At 37.6% G+C, this 18,026-nt stretch overlaps 6 protein-coding genes and 1 long non-coding RNA gene across 11 annotated transcripts; 2 read left to right on the plus strand and 5 right to left on the minus strand.

Annotated features, from left to right (window-relative positions):
- Positions 1-66: 66 nt before the first annotated feature.
- Positions 67-4,407, minus strand: LOC104765100 (uncharacterized). Of its 5 annotated transcripts, none has more exons than XM_087501736.1 (10): positions 4,227-4,407; positions 3,894-3,986; positions 3,509-3,622; positions 3,238-3,341; positions 2,412-3,154; positions 1,103-2,295; positions 936-1,018; positions 679-839; positions 429-594; positions 67-335 (listed from the first exon to the last, which is right to left on the minus strand). In XM_087501736.1, the coding sequence occupies exons 3-10, from the start codon at positions 3,531-3,533 to the stop codon at positions 252-254; spliced, it is 2,559 nt and encodes an 852-aa protein (XP_087357862.1). In that variant the 5' UTR covers positions 3,534-3,622; positions 3,894-3,986; positions 4,227-4,407; the 3' UTR covers positions 67-251. The 5 variants fall into 5 exon arrangements, with proteins under 5 accessions (XP_087357862.1, XP_087357864.1, XP_087357863.1 ...); XM_087501738.1 differs by having other exon boundaries at positions 3,573-3,622; positions 4,227-4,401; XM_087501737.1 differs by having other exon boundaries at positions 3,573-3,986.
- A 726-nt stretch (positions 4,408-5,133) lies between these two features.
- On the minus strand, positions 5,134-7,316 carry LOC104765101 (uncharacterized). The gene is made up of 6 exons (XM_010488772.3): positions 6,975-7,316; positions 6,502-6,803; positions 6,220-6,406; positions 5,940-6,032; positions 5,686-5,773; positions 5,134-5,588 (listed from the first exon to the last, which is right to left on the minus strand). The coding sequence occupies exons 1-6, from the start codon at positions 7,037-7,039 to the stop codon at positions 5,292-5,294; spliced, it is 1,032 nt and encodes a 343-aa protein (XP_010487074.1). The 5' UTR covers positions 7,040-7,316; the 3' UTR covers positions 5,134-5,291.
- Positions 7,317-9,118: 1,802 nt separating this feature from the next.
- Positions 9,119-10,515, minus strand: LOC104765102 (uncharacterized). The gene has a single exon (XM_087502466.1). It carries the CDS (start codon positions 10,324-10,326, stop codon positions 9,457-9,459), a length of 870 nt encoding a protein of 289 aa, XP_087358592.1. The 5' UTR covers positions 10,327-10,515; the 3' UTR covers positions 9,119-9,456.
- Positions 10,516-10,785: 270 nt separating this feature from the next.
- LOC104765104 (uncharacterized) lies at positions 10,786-12,028 on the plus strand. The gene is made up of 2 exons (XM_010488775.3): positions 10,786-10,934; positions 11,225-12,028. The coding sequence occupies exon 2, from the start codon at positions 11,255-11,257 to the stop codon at positions 11,897-11,899; it is 645 nt and encodes a 214-aa protein (XP_010487077.1). The 5' UTR covers positions 10,786-10,934; positions 11,225-11,254; the 3' UTR covers positions 11,900-12,028.
- A 62-nt stretch (positions 12,029-12,090) lies between these two features.
- Positions 12,091-15,924, minus strand: LOC109124782 (protein DNA-DAMAGE INDUCIBLE 1). The gene is made up of 15 exons (XM_010488776.3): positions 15,155-15,924; positions 14,930-14,962; positions 14,618-14,751; positions 14,378-14,498; positions 14,186-14,302; positions 13,974-14,039; positions 13,731-13,793; positions 13,588-13,632; positions 13,399-13,460; positions 13,217-13,310; positions 13,039-13,131; positions 12,884-12,953; positions 12,709-12,779; positions 12,528-12,611; positions 12,091-12,443 (listed from the first exon to the last, which is right to left on the minus strand). The coding sequence occupies exons 1-15, from the start codon at positions 15,218-15,220 to the stop codon at positions 12,315-12,317; spliced, it is 1,248 nt and encodes a 415-aa protein (XP_010487078.1). The 5' UTR covers positions 15,221-15,924; the 3' UTR covers positions 12,091-12,314.
- LOC147920226 (uncharacterized) lies at positions 15,814-16,282 on the minus strand. The gene has a single exon (XM_087502467.1). The coding sequence runs from the start codon at positions 16,280-16,282 to the stop codon at positions 16,076-16,078; it is 207 nt and encodes a 68-aa protein (XP_087358593.1). The 3' UTR covers positions 15,814-16,075.
- Positions 16,283-16,560: 278 nt separating this feature from the next.
- Positions 16,561-17,725, plus strand: LOC147920227 (uncharacterized). Its single transcript, XR_015591329.1, has 2 exons — positions 16,561-17,033; positions 17,433-17,725. It is a non-coding gene; the product is annotated as an uncharacterized LOC147920227 (long non-coding RNA).
- Positions 17,726-18,026: the final 301 nt, after the last annotated feature.

Below are 18,026 nucleotides of genomic sequence, written 5' to 3' on the forward strand. Positions count from 1 at the left end.
CCTTTGAGAGAATAGGCTTGGAGACTCGTGGTAACGCATACATAAACGAGTAAAAAGAGTACTAAAAAGAGAACAAATTATAAATAGTATTACGTTAGCATTGGGAAATAGTACAATGATCATTCCACCAGTATGGGACATACAACACTACCTCTGTGTAGTAAATTTACATTATGATAAGAGAAGAAAAACTCAAACTAATGTATCTCAGAAAAAAATAGTAAAAATTGGGTCGAGAAAGCAGTTGAGATTCAGGTAGTGGGTCGTGTCCAACTAGTTTGAGATGTACTTGTATTCCCATAGTAAACTTTCTTGGTAGATTCATCCCAGTACGCCTGCGAGAGAGAGACAAGTGAAATTGTTTTAGCGACTGCGCGTTTCTATATACAAAACAAACACTAGTAAAATGGTGACAACTTAATTAATACCAGCCATCCAGAGGGAAGATTTGTGGAGAAGTTGGTTAGATCAGGTTTTTGCTGCTTCTCGTCAACTTTCTTAGACTTCTCGTCAGATTTGTTCTGAGACTTCTCAGCTTGTTCTTTCTTCTGAGACTTCTCGGCTCGTTCTTTCTTCCGTTTCACTTTCTCTCGCCTAATCACATCATACAAGCACAGTAACTCATGTTTTACTAGAGGACGAGATAAATTAAATTAGGCATTACACCGAGAAACTAACCAGTCACCAACGATGGGTTGGAAATTTGCGTTGTCTTTAGCCTCTCCACTCGCAATTTGTCGGGATTTCCATTCTTCGATTTCTCGTTGTCTTTTTCTATCTAGGATTCCGTAATCATCTTCTTCTTCACTATCGTTTAGCTCCTCTTTCGCAGCTTTCCACTGAGCACAAGTAGAGACACCTTTTAAGTTTTAGATCTAAGATAATCTAGAAAAAGAGGTTTGTTCGTCACGAGATTCAAGAGATAAATAACATACCTTGTCAACCAAACTCGAAACCTTTTTATTTGACCTCAATGTGGATGTAGTAGCACCCACTGTCCGCTTTTTAGGCCGTTTCACTGTTACCAAAGCCAAAGACTTATAAGCAAAAAACTCAGAGCACGCTCAAACTATGATTAGAGATCAATGAAGAATTATCATACCTTTGGTTTGAGCTTTTGCTAACAGAGACGATCCACCTGCAACGTCTGTGGATTGACAAGCAGTTCCCAAAGATGCAATCTCAGCGGAGTCGCTGGATCTTGAACTAGGCACTGCAACTGTAGAAGAATTGCTTGGAATGTTGTAATTAGCAGAAGCAACTCCACTGTGATACAGCGATGACTGCACAGAGCTAATGACAGGAAACAGCGGAGCTGCACCATTGTAATTGTAATAAGCTTCACTGGCACTGGCAGCTGCAGGAGAACCTTCACTTGTACCAGGAACAGTTTCATAATAATATGTCGACTGGGGAACAGAAACTTGCGATCCGTCAACATGGCCATAGAACTGAGTGTTGGGATCTAGAGCAACAGCATTGCCAATATATTGATAATTGGACTCTGGATAGGATAAGCTGTATTGTGTCGCATAATCAGAAGATTGCTGCATATAAGATTGAGGTACGCTGTAGGGAACTCCCAGAGAGTCACTGGATAAAGATGGAGGAACATCGCCATTTTCAGGTAGTGGAGGAATTGGTTCACTATAACTGTCTGGTGGCGGTAGAGGAACATCTTCACTCTCAGACGGCGGCGGCGGAATCCATTCCTCACCGGGAGGTGGTGGAACATCTGTTTGAAGGTTTGATGGCTCTGTTCTGACCATCTTACCATCAGAAGCATCTATCACTTGAACATAAGACACTGGGACTGATTCTTCAACCTCCATATCAACATCCATGTCAATATCTTCAACATCTGGGGAGCCAACCTTTTCAGTCGAAGGAATAATATCAGACTGTCCAGCTGGATGACTTCGAGAGTGTTTAGGAGATCCATCCCCGCTCACATCAGCTGATTCATCTGAATGAAGAGATTTTCCAGATTGACCTAACTCTCCTTCTCTCCCACTGTCCTCGGATTCACTTTCTGTATTAGCATCCGCTACCAACTTTTCTCTGGGAGGGCTTTTGTTAGTCTCTGCAATTTCATCCATTACTGCAGATTTTGCAAGCTGGTAAATTTCATCGTTTACACTGTCTTCGAGACGCTTAAGTTGTTTCTCAGTGTGAAGCCAAAAAGAAAGTAAAGGTGAGGAATCCAATATGAGCGCCTTTACATCAGAATGTCTGACTTCAACCTCTAGAATGTACTTTGATATCTGCTCATTGCTGTGAAAGTTGCCATGCGACCTATAAATATTTAGAAATTAGAGATAATCATATTTTAAAGAAGATAAAGAACTGTGATCTCTTTACCTAATAATATAACATATGTACACAAGAAGACGCAAACTAAAATTGCTTACCTCTTCAGAGACCTCAGCTTCTCCAGTAAGCCTTCGCTTTGACTCAACAAGCGAGATGGGAGGTCAGTAGCCGTTTCTGTATCAAAGTTAGTATGCACATGATCTGAAATTTCTGGCCTCGCAAGGTCCTCCTGACATAGTTGGGTATTAACAACAGAGTCTGTCCGACATTCAACCTGATGACCATCAGTTCTTAAACTCTTGACATATAGATCTTCACTTTTGTTTCTCTCATCCAGCGCAACAGTTGGAAAAGTCGAACAGTCAGTTCCTGTGAAACTATTTTGCACGGGTAGCAAATAGCTTGGTTCAACACCAGAAATCAAGGTGGACACATCTGTAACCATGGGCCCAGACTCATTGTAGCCTGTCCCATATGCACTGACAGTTTGAGTCAAAACTGCAGGAATTTCCCACGAAGTTTCCCCAGTTTCTGTATTCCAGTAGTAATACTGATTGCTCTCCTCATGCAAAATCATCTTCCACTGCGAAGTAACATCTGTGGGAGCATGGTGCTCCAAAGACACGCTGCCAGATGCTTGAACTGAGGGAACTGTCTGCTTATTTAATCCATCCAAGATTGTTGAGTTAGTCACTGTGTCAAAACCACTTTCTCCTTCAACTCTAAACTCAAGTGCAGAAGAATCCTCCCCTGTCTGCTGTTGGTCAGCCATCTGCATAGTGGTGTCTGCACCTGATCCAACATTTGTATCTTTGGCTCCTTCTTGAATTAATCCATCAACCTGGTATAGATAAAACTCATCAAGACTAACAAAGACATCATCACTCATTGGTAATCTGTTATATATAAGTTAGTTGTTGTTACCTGCTCTTTTTTATTGACTAAGGAACTAACTGCAGTGGCATCTTCTTCCACCTCATCATCACTGTACTGCCCAAGTAAAAGTAAAGGGTTTTCTGTTTTCTGACCTGAAAACAAGAAAAAGAAAGCGTCAAAATTTGGAAGCCGTACTATTTAACTACATACCTAGACTTCAGTATATGAACTGATAGAAGAATAGCTATGTGATATTTTTAGGTAGCATTATAAAGTAGAGAATAATCGAGAATAGCATCGAGGAAGATTTTTCAGCGACCTGTCACAATAAATGACAAAGCCATCAGTTAAGCGTAGCAAGCCAAAAACAGCCAGAGACATACAAACCGCTAGGGAGCTAAGTCCAGAAGAGAGTCCCCAGAAAAGCTTGAAGCTGCAAAATAGAGAAACTCATTCAAAAAATCACTGTGTCTTGGCCTGAACTTGAGATGTCACACGATGTCCTCAAGACCACAACCACTCTCTAGTCTCTACTCTGAGAAGAATTATAGAGGACAAACAAACATAACATGTGTGTTGGAACACAAATAAGTTTTTTTCCCAATTTTTTTTTTTTTTTTTTTTTGCAGCATTAACAAGTGGAGCACTTTATGGGCGTTGGCTACATAGCAGGATTTGAAGATAGCTGATGGAATGGAACCCACCTGAAGAAGAAGGTGAATTGGGTAACTCATTAGGCTCTGTTTGTTGTTGTTCCCGCTCAACTCCATCACGCACATCTGAGCCACCCAAATCTCCTACAAAAATATATCAAAAACAACATATACTAAAAAAAGGGCCGAGAAACTCAAATCCGAAAACTCCTACTAAAAATATCAATGATAAAATCTTAATCAGCTTCACGGACTAAGTCATGCATTAACTAGCTTTCACCAATTAAGAAACGAGATCGAATCCACCCAAATCCATCAATCTAAAAGATTTCATCGCACAAAAAGAGCAGAAAACGAATCGAAGAAGCACGATGAGAGGCATACCAGAGGGTTCCGCAAAGAGATCAAGCTTGACACGACGGCCGGTGCTATTCATGGCGGCGAAACGACGCTCTTTTCTCTTCCCCATCAGATTTCTTACTCTCTCTCTCTCTCTCTCTCTCTCTACAGGCTCTCTTCTTAACCTTTGTTGTTTTTTCAGCCAAAAGAACCCAAAAACAGAATTAGCTTTCGTGTCGCGTCGAAGGTTAAAAACACCTCTGTTACGAATCAAACGACGCCGTATTAGCGAATAGCCGCCTAACTGTCTAAGACGTCGTGCCGTTTTGGTTTTTCTTTTGTGAAAAAAAATTGTGTAATGCATGTCGTTTAATTGATTAAGGTTTTGCGAAATCAGACCGATCCAAATATAGCCCGGTTTACACACATCTTTGATATTCCCATAAAACAAAAGGATCCAAAGGTAAATCTCTAATCTGAGACTGAGATAATCTCAACTGCTTTTTTTTAAAATCCGATTCAACAAAGAATAAATCTTAAAACACTAAAAAATCAAAATTTTAAATTTACATCACAAGAGAAACAATGTTGCTACCCAATCTTACAGTGGGATTAGGTAGAAGATATACTCTTTAGAGTTCCGGCTACAGTTCAATGAAACCATTCCTCTCTACTTGCAAACAATGGAGCACATTATTCAATGATCATAGATTCACTAAGAAGCACGTTAATAATGCAGCAAGTGAGTTGAAGTTCTGATGATGACTAATTTAAAGTTTATTCTGATCTTGGCGGGGTTCACAATAACATTGATGCATGAATAGAGGTTAAGGGTGAACTTGGCCTATTCTTTAATAGCTATCAAATCTTTCACTGCAACTTATTATTGTTATGCACCACAAAGTACCACGAAACACCGCATCAATAGAATCCGTGTATAGGGAAATTCAGGTTAAACAATCAAAGAATCCTAAAAATTTACCAATTCAAATAAATTTTTTACATTAGTCTTACTCTAACATGGTAGACTAATAATGTGAGTGAGTTTGTTGGCAAATATTACAAATAGAAAACCTAGGGGCCAAAACGATACATGCGTAAAAATATGAATCACGACTCACGAGTAGACTCTAACCGCTGCAGAAGCTGGGCAACGACACCCCAGTTAAATCCCCGGTATTGAAGCCACCGGATGACTCTAGCTTTACGAGTTTCTATAGGCAAGTCTCGGCCTTGGAGCCACCGCTTCGATGCCTGAACATAAAGCTGATCCACTGCTTGCTTGGACAGCCCATGCTTTGGTTCTGCTTCTTCTTCTTCATCTCCTTCCTTGCACTGGCCTTTCTCAAAAACCATTTTTATGGCCGTTTCCGAGTCTTCGTTGCTTATGCCTTTCTTAAACAATGCCTGATTCACACGCAAAACACTCACTTGTCTTTAGTAGTGAAAGATCAGACAAAATTCTTATCTCACGAAAAAAAAAAATGTGAATGGAAATTCTTACTTGCTTGATCCGCCTTGGTCCCCAACTTAAAGAAGACCATCTAGATCGAGCAAATGACTCAGCGTACAAGCTATCATTGATAAAACCTCTGAAACAAAACAAGCAAAAAGTTGAAAGAGAGACTTCTTCTTACTCAGTTTCCTATCAATGGTGAAGCGCATAATGGTACAACAAAAGCAACCTAGTCCCTTAGGTATCAAGGAAAACAAACACATGATGCTATGGTTCCTCACTGAAAACAAGAAGAACCTTACCGAATCTGAAAATCATTGATCACTCTGTCAACAGTTTCAAGAGGATATTTCTTTCCAATAAGCTTTTTCTTCAACTCAGCTGCTGAATATGCTCTGGTACCATGGAGAAAAGCAGAATAAGATGATAAAGAAAAATGAAGAAGAAACCATTCTGCAACATTTTAAAACTGAAGAATGAAGAAGAAACCATTCTCCTCTGTCTAACAAGAATGAAGAAGAAGAGAAATAAACCATTCTGCAAAAACTGAAGCTACACAAAAAATCAAAGTTGCAAGCAAACCTTAAACCGAGATAGCGAATGGCGCTGTTCTCTGCCTCTTGCGTGGTTTTGCAGGCTTCTTTGCTACTCTTAGCCTTCCCAGCTTCCTTCATATCTACTTTGACTTTATCATAAGCTTGTTTGTGTTGTCTGGTCGTTGATCCTTTCTTCCAACTAGATCCAACTTCATAGCTGCTTTCTTCCAACTCTGCAAAAGGATAAGAGAAACAAGGGACTCAATTACCCTTGGTTTGAAGCCAAAACACAATGATTCAATTAAACCCTTGGCCAAACTGACAATACCTTCATCAGAGTCATCATCACTAGACACAATATTCATGTAACTTCCAGCAACGTTTATATCCTTGAGATCCAAAAAGGTGCCCTCTCTAGCCTCTTCACTGTTGTTACCAGTCAGTTGAGATCCCAAAACACTATGATCCAATCTACCTTTATTATCAGAACAATCAACAACAGGCTGAGATGTCAAATCTTCACCAATCTTGCGAGATTTCTTTGGAACGTACTTAAACAGTCCCGAAGAATAGTATTCCCGCTGCTCTCCAGAACACAAGATTCTCGGCACAGAGTGACTCTTCTTCACCCTACCAAAATATCAGATATATGGATTAAAAACTATGCCTTGGGTCCAAATTAGTAACATTCACCATAAAAGTAGAAGAGGAATCAACAGACCATATACAAAACAATCAGTACCAAATGTGAATTTTTTCTTCATTTCGGCGATTTTGTAGAGTAAAAAAATTAACTCTCACCATGGAATAACGAAGACGCGATGTTGAATGCCAAACGATAACCTGAAAAAGCCTTGTTTTAGCATCTCCCAATTGGAATCTGCCCAGACCCGTCGTCGTCCTGGTAAAACCTTAGCTTAGCTAGTTTCTTCTTCAACATCCAAAGTTTCTTAGCTGCTAGCGTGCGCGTTGGTCGTTTAGCTGCTAACGTACGCGTGTGTCATCTAGCATTTTGCGGCGGGGTGATAAGAATTTGTGTATTTTATTTACTGATTTACTCTCTCTAGTGATTTTTTTTTACTTTTCCTATTTTTACCTAAGAAAATAAGATATCCCGGAAGTCTAAAACCCAAAAAAGAGAAACTAAGCCTGCAAGATAAATTTAACCTAATTATTGATATCAAATCAAATGTATATATAAAAAAGGGAGAATTAGAAATAAAGAAGGTTTTTCCAAACCTTTGTCCATATACATTTTTCTTGAAGATTGTCAATTGTGACGAAAATATCCTTACTAATAAATATAGTAAAGTTTTGAAGAGTTTAAACCAAAAAAAACAAAAAAACCCATGTTAGTATACAACTGTGTAAAAAAAAATTGAAAAAAAAATGTTTTGGGTGTCAAAAATCAGTTTGTAAATTGATGATTTCTTGTCTAAATTATTCAGAAAAGACTTTCTACGATTTTTTCAAGTTCTGAAACATTTAGATTATTCATTCTACCGTTTGTACATTTTCTACGAAGTTTAGACGGAAAATTTGTTCTAAAAATTTCATAACCTGAATTTTGTATGTTCTACAAAATTAAGAATATATATTCTACATTTTTCTTCATTCTACATCAATTCAGGATATATTTTCCACGTTTTACCCTGTATACTAAAAGAATTAGAAGATATATCATAGATACTTTAGAATTTATAATCTGTAAAACTTAAGATACCATAAAAATAGAAAGAAAATAAATTAAATAAGAAAAGTGAATATTTTTTGAATAATCTTAATTTATGGTTAAGATTCTGTACAGTAAGATATGTTCTAATATATTTTAGAATGTGTATTCTAAAATATTTAGAAGAAAGACAAATACAGAAAAATCGATTTGCTCATAACTTAACCTAACGTGATCAAACTTTTTCCCTCTAAATCTTCTTTATAATAAAATAGAAGTACTCAACATTGATTTGTAAACTATATAATTTTAATAAGTTTGTTACAAATACACCACCATCAAGACTAGAAACATCTGGTTTTCTTTGAACCGGATCAAACCGGTTATCACCACCATCGAGTCTGTTGATGTCGTGTTAAGTAATTCCGATGAGTTTTGCTTTAAATTTACATGAATTTTAGATTATAACTTCTTCACCCGATAACAACTTCTTCAAATTTACATTCATTTAAAATTCAGACTTTGATTTTGTAGAGAATTTGAAAACCTAAATCAAACTGAAAATTTGAGCAGACAAATCTCTGCTTCAATCGAAAATTACAAATCTATAGTTTGGGTTTATTTCTATAGTGGCGTTTTGTGGTTACGGGAGGAACAAAACAATTTTAATTTCAGAAAAAGTTTATTAAATCTATAGAAGATCCGTTACTGAATAAAGCTCGGATCCAACTGGGTGAATAATCCATCGAGTTTGTATTTGTATTTTATTTCTACCCTTTCGTTGGTGTTGCTTTTGAGAAGCTAAATTCAAAAAAAAAAAAAACAGAGAGAAACAGATGAGTCGTGGAGATGGAAGCCAACGAGGAGCAGAACCATGGCCACATGTTCCCAGTCCACCATCGCACCATCTTTTCAACCATGGCCTCCCCAACGGTCAATCACATGATTTTTTTTTCATATGTTTATGATCCGGTAAAATCTTTTAAACCACTAAATTTTCACCTAATATCTCGATTAATTTGGTATTTTCCTAATTTTATCTAATAAAAATCTACACGTTTAATCTAAATATATAATTGATATACAAATTTAATCTAAATTGTTTTTTGAGAGTATAATTGACTTTTATTTATACCTTAACTTTTAAAAGAAAAATGTAGATAGACAAAGATTTAAAAAAACCTCCTTTATTTCTAATTTTCCCTACAAAAAATAAAAAAGCTTATGTGATCCAGTTTTGGAGTTTGGACAGGAAAGTACAAATTTTAACTTGTTTTGCAAAAAAAATCAATCATAGGCCAACACAAATTTACAAATGAGTCCGACTAAAACTCTGAATTTACGTTTTGACCATGACAACATGACCGCACGACCATCACAAGAATATCTACAGATCTACTGCACTACGAAAACATTACAAATAGACAGTATTAAGGAAACATACAAAGGAGGATCATGCTAAAATAGTTAACTACTTTTTACGTAGCTAACAAAACTAATATTGACTTTAAAAAATCATATACATGGACTTAATTCTAGTTGTTGACATGGTACTTCTTCTTAATCATATTATACAAAAATAATGAAAAGACTCTTCCACAAATTCTTTAATCAAACTTTGACGGCATACAGAACATGACAATACTTGGGAGACGAATCATCCTCCACATCATTAACATCACCCTCAACATCACCGTCACCGTCTCCATCACCATAGCCGGCACCATTATAGCTAAGACTTCTAGATTCGAATCCAGCTTTAGGCTTGAACACGAACAACCCACTAGACGATCCAGAGGTTTCGAACAACCAATCATGAACATCCCAAAAGATCTCCACAGAAACACCATCACTCACGGTCACAACCTCGTTTCCTCTAAATCTCCAATTCAAATTCATGATCCTAATCAGCGGTACACCGTCAACCGTGATCCACATCTCTGGATCGTTAGGACCCGAGAGAGATGTCTCGATCACCACCTCATTCTCCCGCCGCGACTCCCCACCTCCAAACGCCGTGCGCGTGTAGAAAACACGTTTCCCGTGGACGTGTTCTAGCTTAGAGACCAAGGCAGCTTCTGTGGCTGAAGGCTTCTTCTTCGTCCTATTCAAAGCTTCCTTCTTTAGATCCCCGATCGTTAAAACCACGGCGTTTTGGGATACGAGGGAGACGTAGAAGCCAGATGAAGGTTCAGGGAAGTTGGAGAATTTGGCTTGACGAAAATCCCAGTATACGTCAACCCTTGTCCCGTTAGCTTCTAGGCTCTTGAGACCCTTTTTGGCCCAAAACGAAGAACCTGAAAGATCTATCTTCACCTGCTGTTGTTGATGATGATTCTGTTGTTCGTCCTTGAGATTACCGGTTTTGATGGTTAATGAATGCGAGGAGATGGTTTTAGACCAAGTGACGTCTACGTTTTGCGTTGTATTGGCGATTTCAACTACGTAGATTAACGAGACAGAGCTGGATTGATTAAACATTTCTCGTATGTAAGTATGTTGTTGTTTCTTGAAATCTTTTATCGGTATAAATGAGACCTGAATAAAACCCACAGGCTTAGCCGCCTCAGGTTTACAATTCTCATTATTGAATATTGTTTGATTGAAGAGATTTAAGAAATTGGAATTGTGCTCTATAGAATTTAGAAATTTTTGCTGACCTGAATTTGTTTGGTGAAACGAACTAAAGTAAACCGAAGGTTTTTTGTTTGATTGAAGTTTACTAAGAATAGATTACTTCTAAGTTTGGATCTTCTAATTACCTATCTTTAGTAACATATATATAGAACTAGTTTAGAGAATATTCTTGGGTCCCAATATTCTTTAGATCACTCATTCCTAAATTAATTTAACTGGGCTATATAAGGGCCAAAGTTAAAGAAAGCTATTATGGGCTTCACAAACCCAATCGGTAGATTTAAATGGAATTTACTAACACGGTGCCGTTTAAATCCGGCGACAATAATAAAACCCTAAGCTTTAAAAACCCTTCGTATCATAAAACAGAAAACTTCCTCTGTATCCGTCGCAGCAGCTCTCCCTCTCAGTTGTTCCGTCGTCCCGCCATCAGATCCCGATCAAAGTTTCGGGTACTCTTCAATTTCATTCTCTTCGTAGTTTTCGATCAATATATATATATATATATCTACTGAAAGCTCCTTAGGTGCTCAATTGATTATAATTTCAGATATTAGTGTAACGATTCGAGTTGTATCTAATATGGGTTGTGTTCAGTTTACTTTTTTTTTTTGGGGTAACCAATATGGTGTAGGTTGAGTTATGAGATCTGCTTAAGTAACTAATAACGATTAGGAAAAACATGATTTTAAGTTTTGATAGCGTGTGTTGGTTGCTTATGGATGTGTTTTTTTATTCATAGCTTGTAGGTAAACAGTTAACAATTGAAGAAATGGCAGAGTCTACTCAGATGGAAGTTGAGACAGCAACACAAACGGCGCCGTTACCGGCTAAACCAACCTTCAAGCCTTTGAAAGCTCATGAAATGTCTGATGGTAAAGTCCAATTCAGGAAAATATCAGTACCACCAAACAGATACTCGCCTCTCAAGAAAGCATGGTTAGATATCTACACACCCATTTACGATCAGATGAAGGTTGACATTAGGATGAATCTCAAAGCCCGCAAAGTCGAGCTTAAAACCCGAGCTGACACTCCTGACATCAGTAATCTCCAGAAGTCTGCTGATTTTGTACACGCTTTTATGCTTGGTTTTGATATCCCTGATGCTATCTCTCTTCTGAGGATGGATGAGCTGTATGTTGAGTCTTTTGAGATCAAAGATGTCAAGACTTTGAAAGGTGAGCATTTGTCTCGGGCCATTGGTAGATTGTCTGGTAAAGGAGGGAAGACAAAGTTTGCTATTGAGAACTCGACCAAGACTAGGATTGTGATTGCTGACACTAGGATTCATATCTTGGGAGCTTTCACTAATATTAAAGTCGCAAGGAGTTCGCTTTGCAGTCTTATTATGGGATCTCCAGCTGGGAAAGTTTACTCGAAGCTCAGATCTGTCTCTGCTAGATTAAACGAATAGATATTTTTAATGGCGAAATTTTGGAACATTAATTTGGTATCGTCCGAGTGATCTTTGTAATGAAATTTTGCAGAAACAAATTGTTATGGTGTTCTTTAAATGAAAGTTCTTTGATTTCTGTTGTTGCTATTGAACTCTTTTGAAGGTTGCATCAATTTCTAAGAGGAACCAAATCAAATCAAACACTTGAATTAAAAGAAACAAGAACACTTGGATTGCTTTTTCGTAGACCCTAAAGTCTGATTATTCGACAGCATACAATGGAGAGATAACTTATGACATGGTCTTTGCATTTCCTATGTTTTGTTCTATAAAATACAAAAAAGAAAATGAGAAAAAGAAGCAGAATGTGAAGAGTCTCTTCAAATCACAATTTGTTGGCCATTGGTATATTGGAACCAGTTTAATTTAACCCTCAGCCTCCAAAGAGAAAGCCAGCGGCTTGTTCTTCGTTTCCTTCAAACAATCTGAGAGCTTGAACCACTGCTTCGCGGGAGAACCCTAACTCCACAAGCTTTGCAATCTTTGCTTCAAATTCAGGTCCCTATGGATTACATGATGAAATGATTAATGGAGACAAAGAGGAATCAAAAGAAGTGAGACTAAAACTTTAAACACAGATTTTTACCTCTGATGTGTTCTGCCTTTTAGGTTGTTGACTCGTTGAGTTTGCAACCGTGTTATTCTTCTTCTCTGTAAACCCAGAGGGAACCTATGGGACCAAAAGTTTTTGATACAAAAAATTATTTTGAAATATAGTCCTTCATCAAAACCAATTATAAAGAAAGACAGTATGTAAAAGTTCTTACCGTTGCTCCAGAGCCAGATGCTTCGTTAAGAACACGTTCTTCATCAAGAAATCGGGAAGGGATGTCTTTCTCTGAAGTAAGTACAGTTTTTTTTTTTCAGGTTAATTGAAAACAAAGATAACGAACATAAAAAGGCTCAAAATTTTCAAGAATGAGATGGTAATAGAGAACTAGCCTTGCAAAAAGGGAACAGAGACCTCTCCTCCTCCAACAGTCATGACGTTTTCCTTCAAATCTATAGTGCACTACACAGAGAAGAAGAGAGTAACAGCTCTGCATTTGGTTGAAACAGGATCCAAAATATCCAAAGTCAAAAGATGGAGACTGTACCTGATGCTTACGCAGCATATCCAGGCCAAATAGGAATTCCATGTTAGGTGAGTCCAGCACCACGAATGAACATGGGTAAAAGTTATTCCCAATCTGCAAGTTATGAAACTTTCACTTCTTTTGCAGAGAATAATAAACCAGATAAACGATTATAAGAAAAAAGATTGGAGGTACTTGCCTTTATTGGAGCAACATGAATGCGGCCTAATATCTCTGACTGGCCAACACCATGAGCAATACCTTTATAGCGCTGATCCATGAGTCTCAGCAATCTGAAAGTGCATATTTAACAAGACTCGTGAGTTATTCCATCATTTTATATTTAAAAAAGTACCAGAAGAAATAAATAATGCAAGTTACCCGCATCTCTCAGCACAACTCTTGGATATAATTGTCGACTGTGCACCACTATCAACAAATGCCTGGAGATGGTGTAAAGTATAAGTTCAGAACAACAAGATGATCTAAGGAGTGCTTTAAGCGCACTGAGATACCGAGAAAATTTTAAATTAGAAAGCAAGGTAAAAAGATCTGATTGCCAAATTCTACCTTCAAAGGTACGCCATTGACCTCCATATCCACATAAAGCATTATCTAAGGAAATGATGGAAACAAAAAACATAAGAAATCATGTCTGTGTACATAGAGGTTAAGTAGTTTCAGAACATAAACTAAAACAAGAGCATACATACCACCCGAGCAAAACCTTCAGGATTATGTTCAAGGGCAGCTTCCCAGTTCTCATCAATTCCTTTCTGATCAAATGTATCAAGACAGCACCAAAAGTCAGAAATGACTTGATAGGTAACAAACAAATTAGGAGAACACAAGAACCTAACCAAACTGAAGCATTGCATCCAGTAAATCACAAGAGTTATTTGCAACTAAATTAATACAAGAGTCCGGTACATGTAACTTATGTAAGAACCATTAACCTGTCGAATTGCAGCTTCGATTTTCTTCTGTGCTTCAACATCAAAAGGATCAGCATAGAGAAGGGCCTGCAAAGGGGGAATACATAAGCAGAATTCTTTGATAGTGGTAGATGTAACTTAATGTGTGGAAAAACTAAGAAGCTATCATCAACTCTTTCGGAACTAGTTATCCTGATTACTAAAACTCATTTATTTCGGAAAAAAAGGCTTACGAGTTCCTCTTCCTTTTGACGCTGTAAAACAGATCGCTGACGATGCCGTGCACGTAAAAGATCTTGTAACTTATTTAAATCACTTCCAGAAATCACTTGTGCAAGCTCGGGATCTGTCTGCAATTCACAATATTCAAAGCCGTCATAAAACGAAGGCCAAAGAAGAATATCATAGTTACAATCAATACATACCTGAAATAGCTGTCCCATAAGATTAGAATCACCCCGAACGTGTTGTTGAAAGGCTGCAGGGTTCAGAGCTGACCCATCAGGATTCATGCCCAAATCACTCCCTGCTGCTGGTGCGGCACCACTGAGAAAGAAAGCAAACAAATGAGACAAAAAAAAAACAAAGGATCATATACCACAAACATCAAATCCCAACATTTCAAAACAGAGAAGCAAAAGAGGTAGTAGTAAAACCCAGCGTACCCAGAAGAGGAATTGGTGGAAACCATCATCATCAATAAATCATCATCCTTAACACCCAAGGCACTCAATTTATCGGAATTCCCCATCTCGTTTCCATTATACAACAGCTGCTGCTGCTGAATCGGAACATTGGACTGCTCATTGATACAAGCAAAATAAGAAAATTAGCTTTAAGTTCTAAAAAAAAACCCATAAACCCCAGCAGATTTCAAGCTTCGATCTTTGAGTTTTTTTTTGCTCAGTAGCAAGAGCAAAACACAATTCCACAAAACATAAATCGACAAAAGAGATCTGAGAAGAAGAAACCTTTACCTCAACTTCGAGCAAGGCTTTAACATTCTCAACCTACCAGAACAAATAAACTTGAAGGATCAGCATAAAAAAAAAAAAAAAAAAAACTTCCGGAAACGTCGACTAAATCAGTGAAACCCAAGAACCACCATCGACCAAATTTTGACAAGTACATTGTGATTAACTAAAAAACCCGAGGAATCAGGTAAGTTTAGGGTTTTTTGTTCAGAAGAGAAAAAGACTTACGGTTTCATTAGAATCGACATCAAGAGAGATGATTTGTTCACCGGCGGTCATAACAGTGATCCTCATCTTTGTAATCGTCGTCTGTTTTTTTTTTTGGGTTTTCTCGGTCTCCTCTTTTTTTTTACTTGTTTTGGTCAATTGTGTTTATATAAAATCCAGAGACTCTGTGACTCCCCCTGTGAGAGATTGCTTTACTTATGGCTTTACTCTTGTCTTATGAGAGAAGCCAAATTTACCCTGAACCCGCTACTTGACCCAGAGTGTTCTAATAAGTCCCGGAACTACCCCTGGTAGCCCGACCGTTTTATAATGACATAAATTAACTTTACATTTTTTATATAATACAATTGGTAAATATGTAATTAGGAAGAGGTTTAGCCGTACCGAGCGAGAATATTTACTTTTCTGGTCATGGAGAATCTTACTGTTCCTTATAGATAAGAGTAATAAAAAAAAAAAAATTCCTTTTTATTCTCTCTTGTGTATTATTTCTGATAGAATTATGCTATAGGCTAATTAGGCATCTTTTTAAATGTGGTCATTATCTGAAATTGCTTAAAAGCTGCGGAAGCTTTTAATATATGATGAATACGTATCACATACGTTACGTTTTTTTTTTTTGTTTTTTGGGTGGAATTGAATCGAAACAAAGACAAAAATATTGAATCGTAAGTTTTAATAAAAAGGTCAAGAAACTAGAATCTAATTTAATGAAACATTCCAAGAATGCACAAGTAGTCCATGTGAGAAGAGAAACTTGGGAAAGTTAATAAAGAAGACGATAAAAAGCAAAACAATGGTTGTTAATAAAAAAAACCTAAAGAATCGCTATTATACCCCCAAGATTTGGAATTCAAAGACGACAAAAAAACCAAAATCAATGAGATCACACAGACAGACACAGCTATAGGCTATAGCTAGCTAGTTAATACCAGGCGGAGCTGGGAAACCGTAACCGCGACGTCCAAGAGGAGCGCCGCAACCAAATCTGGGATCGCATTGGAGATGAACAGAGTTTTGGATCTTGTGAAATCCATCCTTGAAAACGCCGAACCCAAATACAAACCCAATCGCGATCACCACCAATACCAAACACGTGCACATCATGCATATCCTTCCGCAACACATCTTCGATCCTCCTCCGTTTCGTCTCTGTTTTTTTTTCTTTTTTTTAATAAAAGCTTTTCTCCGGAGATTCCGAGATTCGTCTTTGATTTAGGTTTGAACAACTCTCTCTCTCTCTCTCTCTTCCTATATAAAGAGAGATAGAGATGGAGTTTTGTTTGTTGGTTTTGTTGGCGAGAATTGTGGAGAGAGAGAGAGAGATGATAAATTTAGTGGGTTAGAGAGAAAGCAAAGAAAGAGATAGAGATGATATAAAGAAGAAGAAGAAGAGAATTGGAATTGTGCTGTGTGGACGTTACGCCTATTTCTTGCTTTTAAAAGCTCAATCAAAATAAAATTCCCAACCCAATAAGGCAATAACAACAACAACAACGGTCTCTTTTTTTTATTTCCTTTTCCTCCTCTGTTTAGGTTTTTTTTAATCTCTTGATTGGTTCATTCCTTAATTAACCTAGGCGGTGGTTGTCATCGATCCAGTTCTCTCTCTATATAGTGTGTAGAGAACTGTTATCATTCATCAAAGACCTACACAAATCCTTGGGGCTTTCTATAGATAGGTTATGCGCTGAACTCAGCCGGGAAATCGATCCCGAGGCGGGTTAGTCGAAAACAGACGGATCTGTGTTTGAAGGATAGAGTATGTTACAAATAAACTGTGATATCTCTCAGAAAGGAGCTCGGATTGAAACGAAATTGGGTTCTACGGAAAGCTAGTTTTCGGGGAGTTGTCGGGAATTCGCCGTGCAAGGAGGCGGTTCGAATTGTTAAACTTGATCTTCTGGTTTGTCTTAGTTTTAGTAATAGATAGAAAAAAAAATGTAGAACTCTTGTGTAAGGGTCCCCACAGGCGGCACCAATTGTAGAAACTAGTTTTTCACAATGAATTTGTTTGAAAAGGAAAACAAATTCAATGAAGAAGTCTCTCTAAAAAAATCGGATCTAAGCTAAGAAACAAAAGAATTGAATTTTTTTGGAAAACAAGCTAGGATTTTGCTCAAAAAAATGAAGAATTAGGGTTATTGTATTAATTGCTGGATGATTTACAATTAGAGGAGTACCCCTCTATTTATATGAATGCATTGATTACAAGATAAGTCTATTTTCCATAAATCTCTGATTGAAGATAAAGTAAATTTTCTCTTCTCATGATCAGGTCGGGCTTAGGGGCGGTCTCGGAGGTCGGTCGAGTGACTTCGTCGGGCTTCTGCTTATAGGCTCGTTTAGCTGGCCAAAAGGGTTCCCCGATTTAGTTGATGTACAAAGTTACTCGGTTTACCTTTGGTTTTAAGTCGGTATGTTGTGTGTGCTAAATCCCGCATCAACAACTTTTATGCATGATACTAGGTCATGGATTCCTTATTCAAATGCCTTGGTGAAAACTTGAAAACCCATTAGAAGCTAATCTTAATAAATTTGGTAATGGGAAAGAGATTGTGGTGCATGATACTTGGTCTCGTGTTGTTACATTCATAATAAGCTTATGATTGGGATCGGACAGAGTGTGGTGCATGACGCGTGGGGCTAGTCCCTCATTGTTCAAACAATTGCTTGGTTAAAAAAACACATTCCAAGCTAATTTAAATACATTCATAAATGGAAAAAGAGTATGGTGCATGATGCTATAGGTCTCAGATTCTCTATTCAAATGCCTTGGTTAAAAAGGTAAAAAAAAAACCATTGAAAAACTTGGGAATGTAAAAGAGAGTGTTGTGCATGATAATATACCTGGTCCCCGATTGTCAATAGT

Source organism: Camelina sativa, chromosome 19 (assembly GCF_030686135.1).
Source record: "Camelina sativa cultivar CO46 ecotype springtype chromosome 19, ASM3068613v1".
In the NCBI taxonomy this organism is placed as follows: Eukaryota; Viridiplantae; Streptophyta; class Magnoliopsida; order Brassicales; family Brassicaceae; genus Camelina; species Camelina sativa.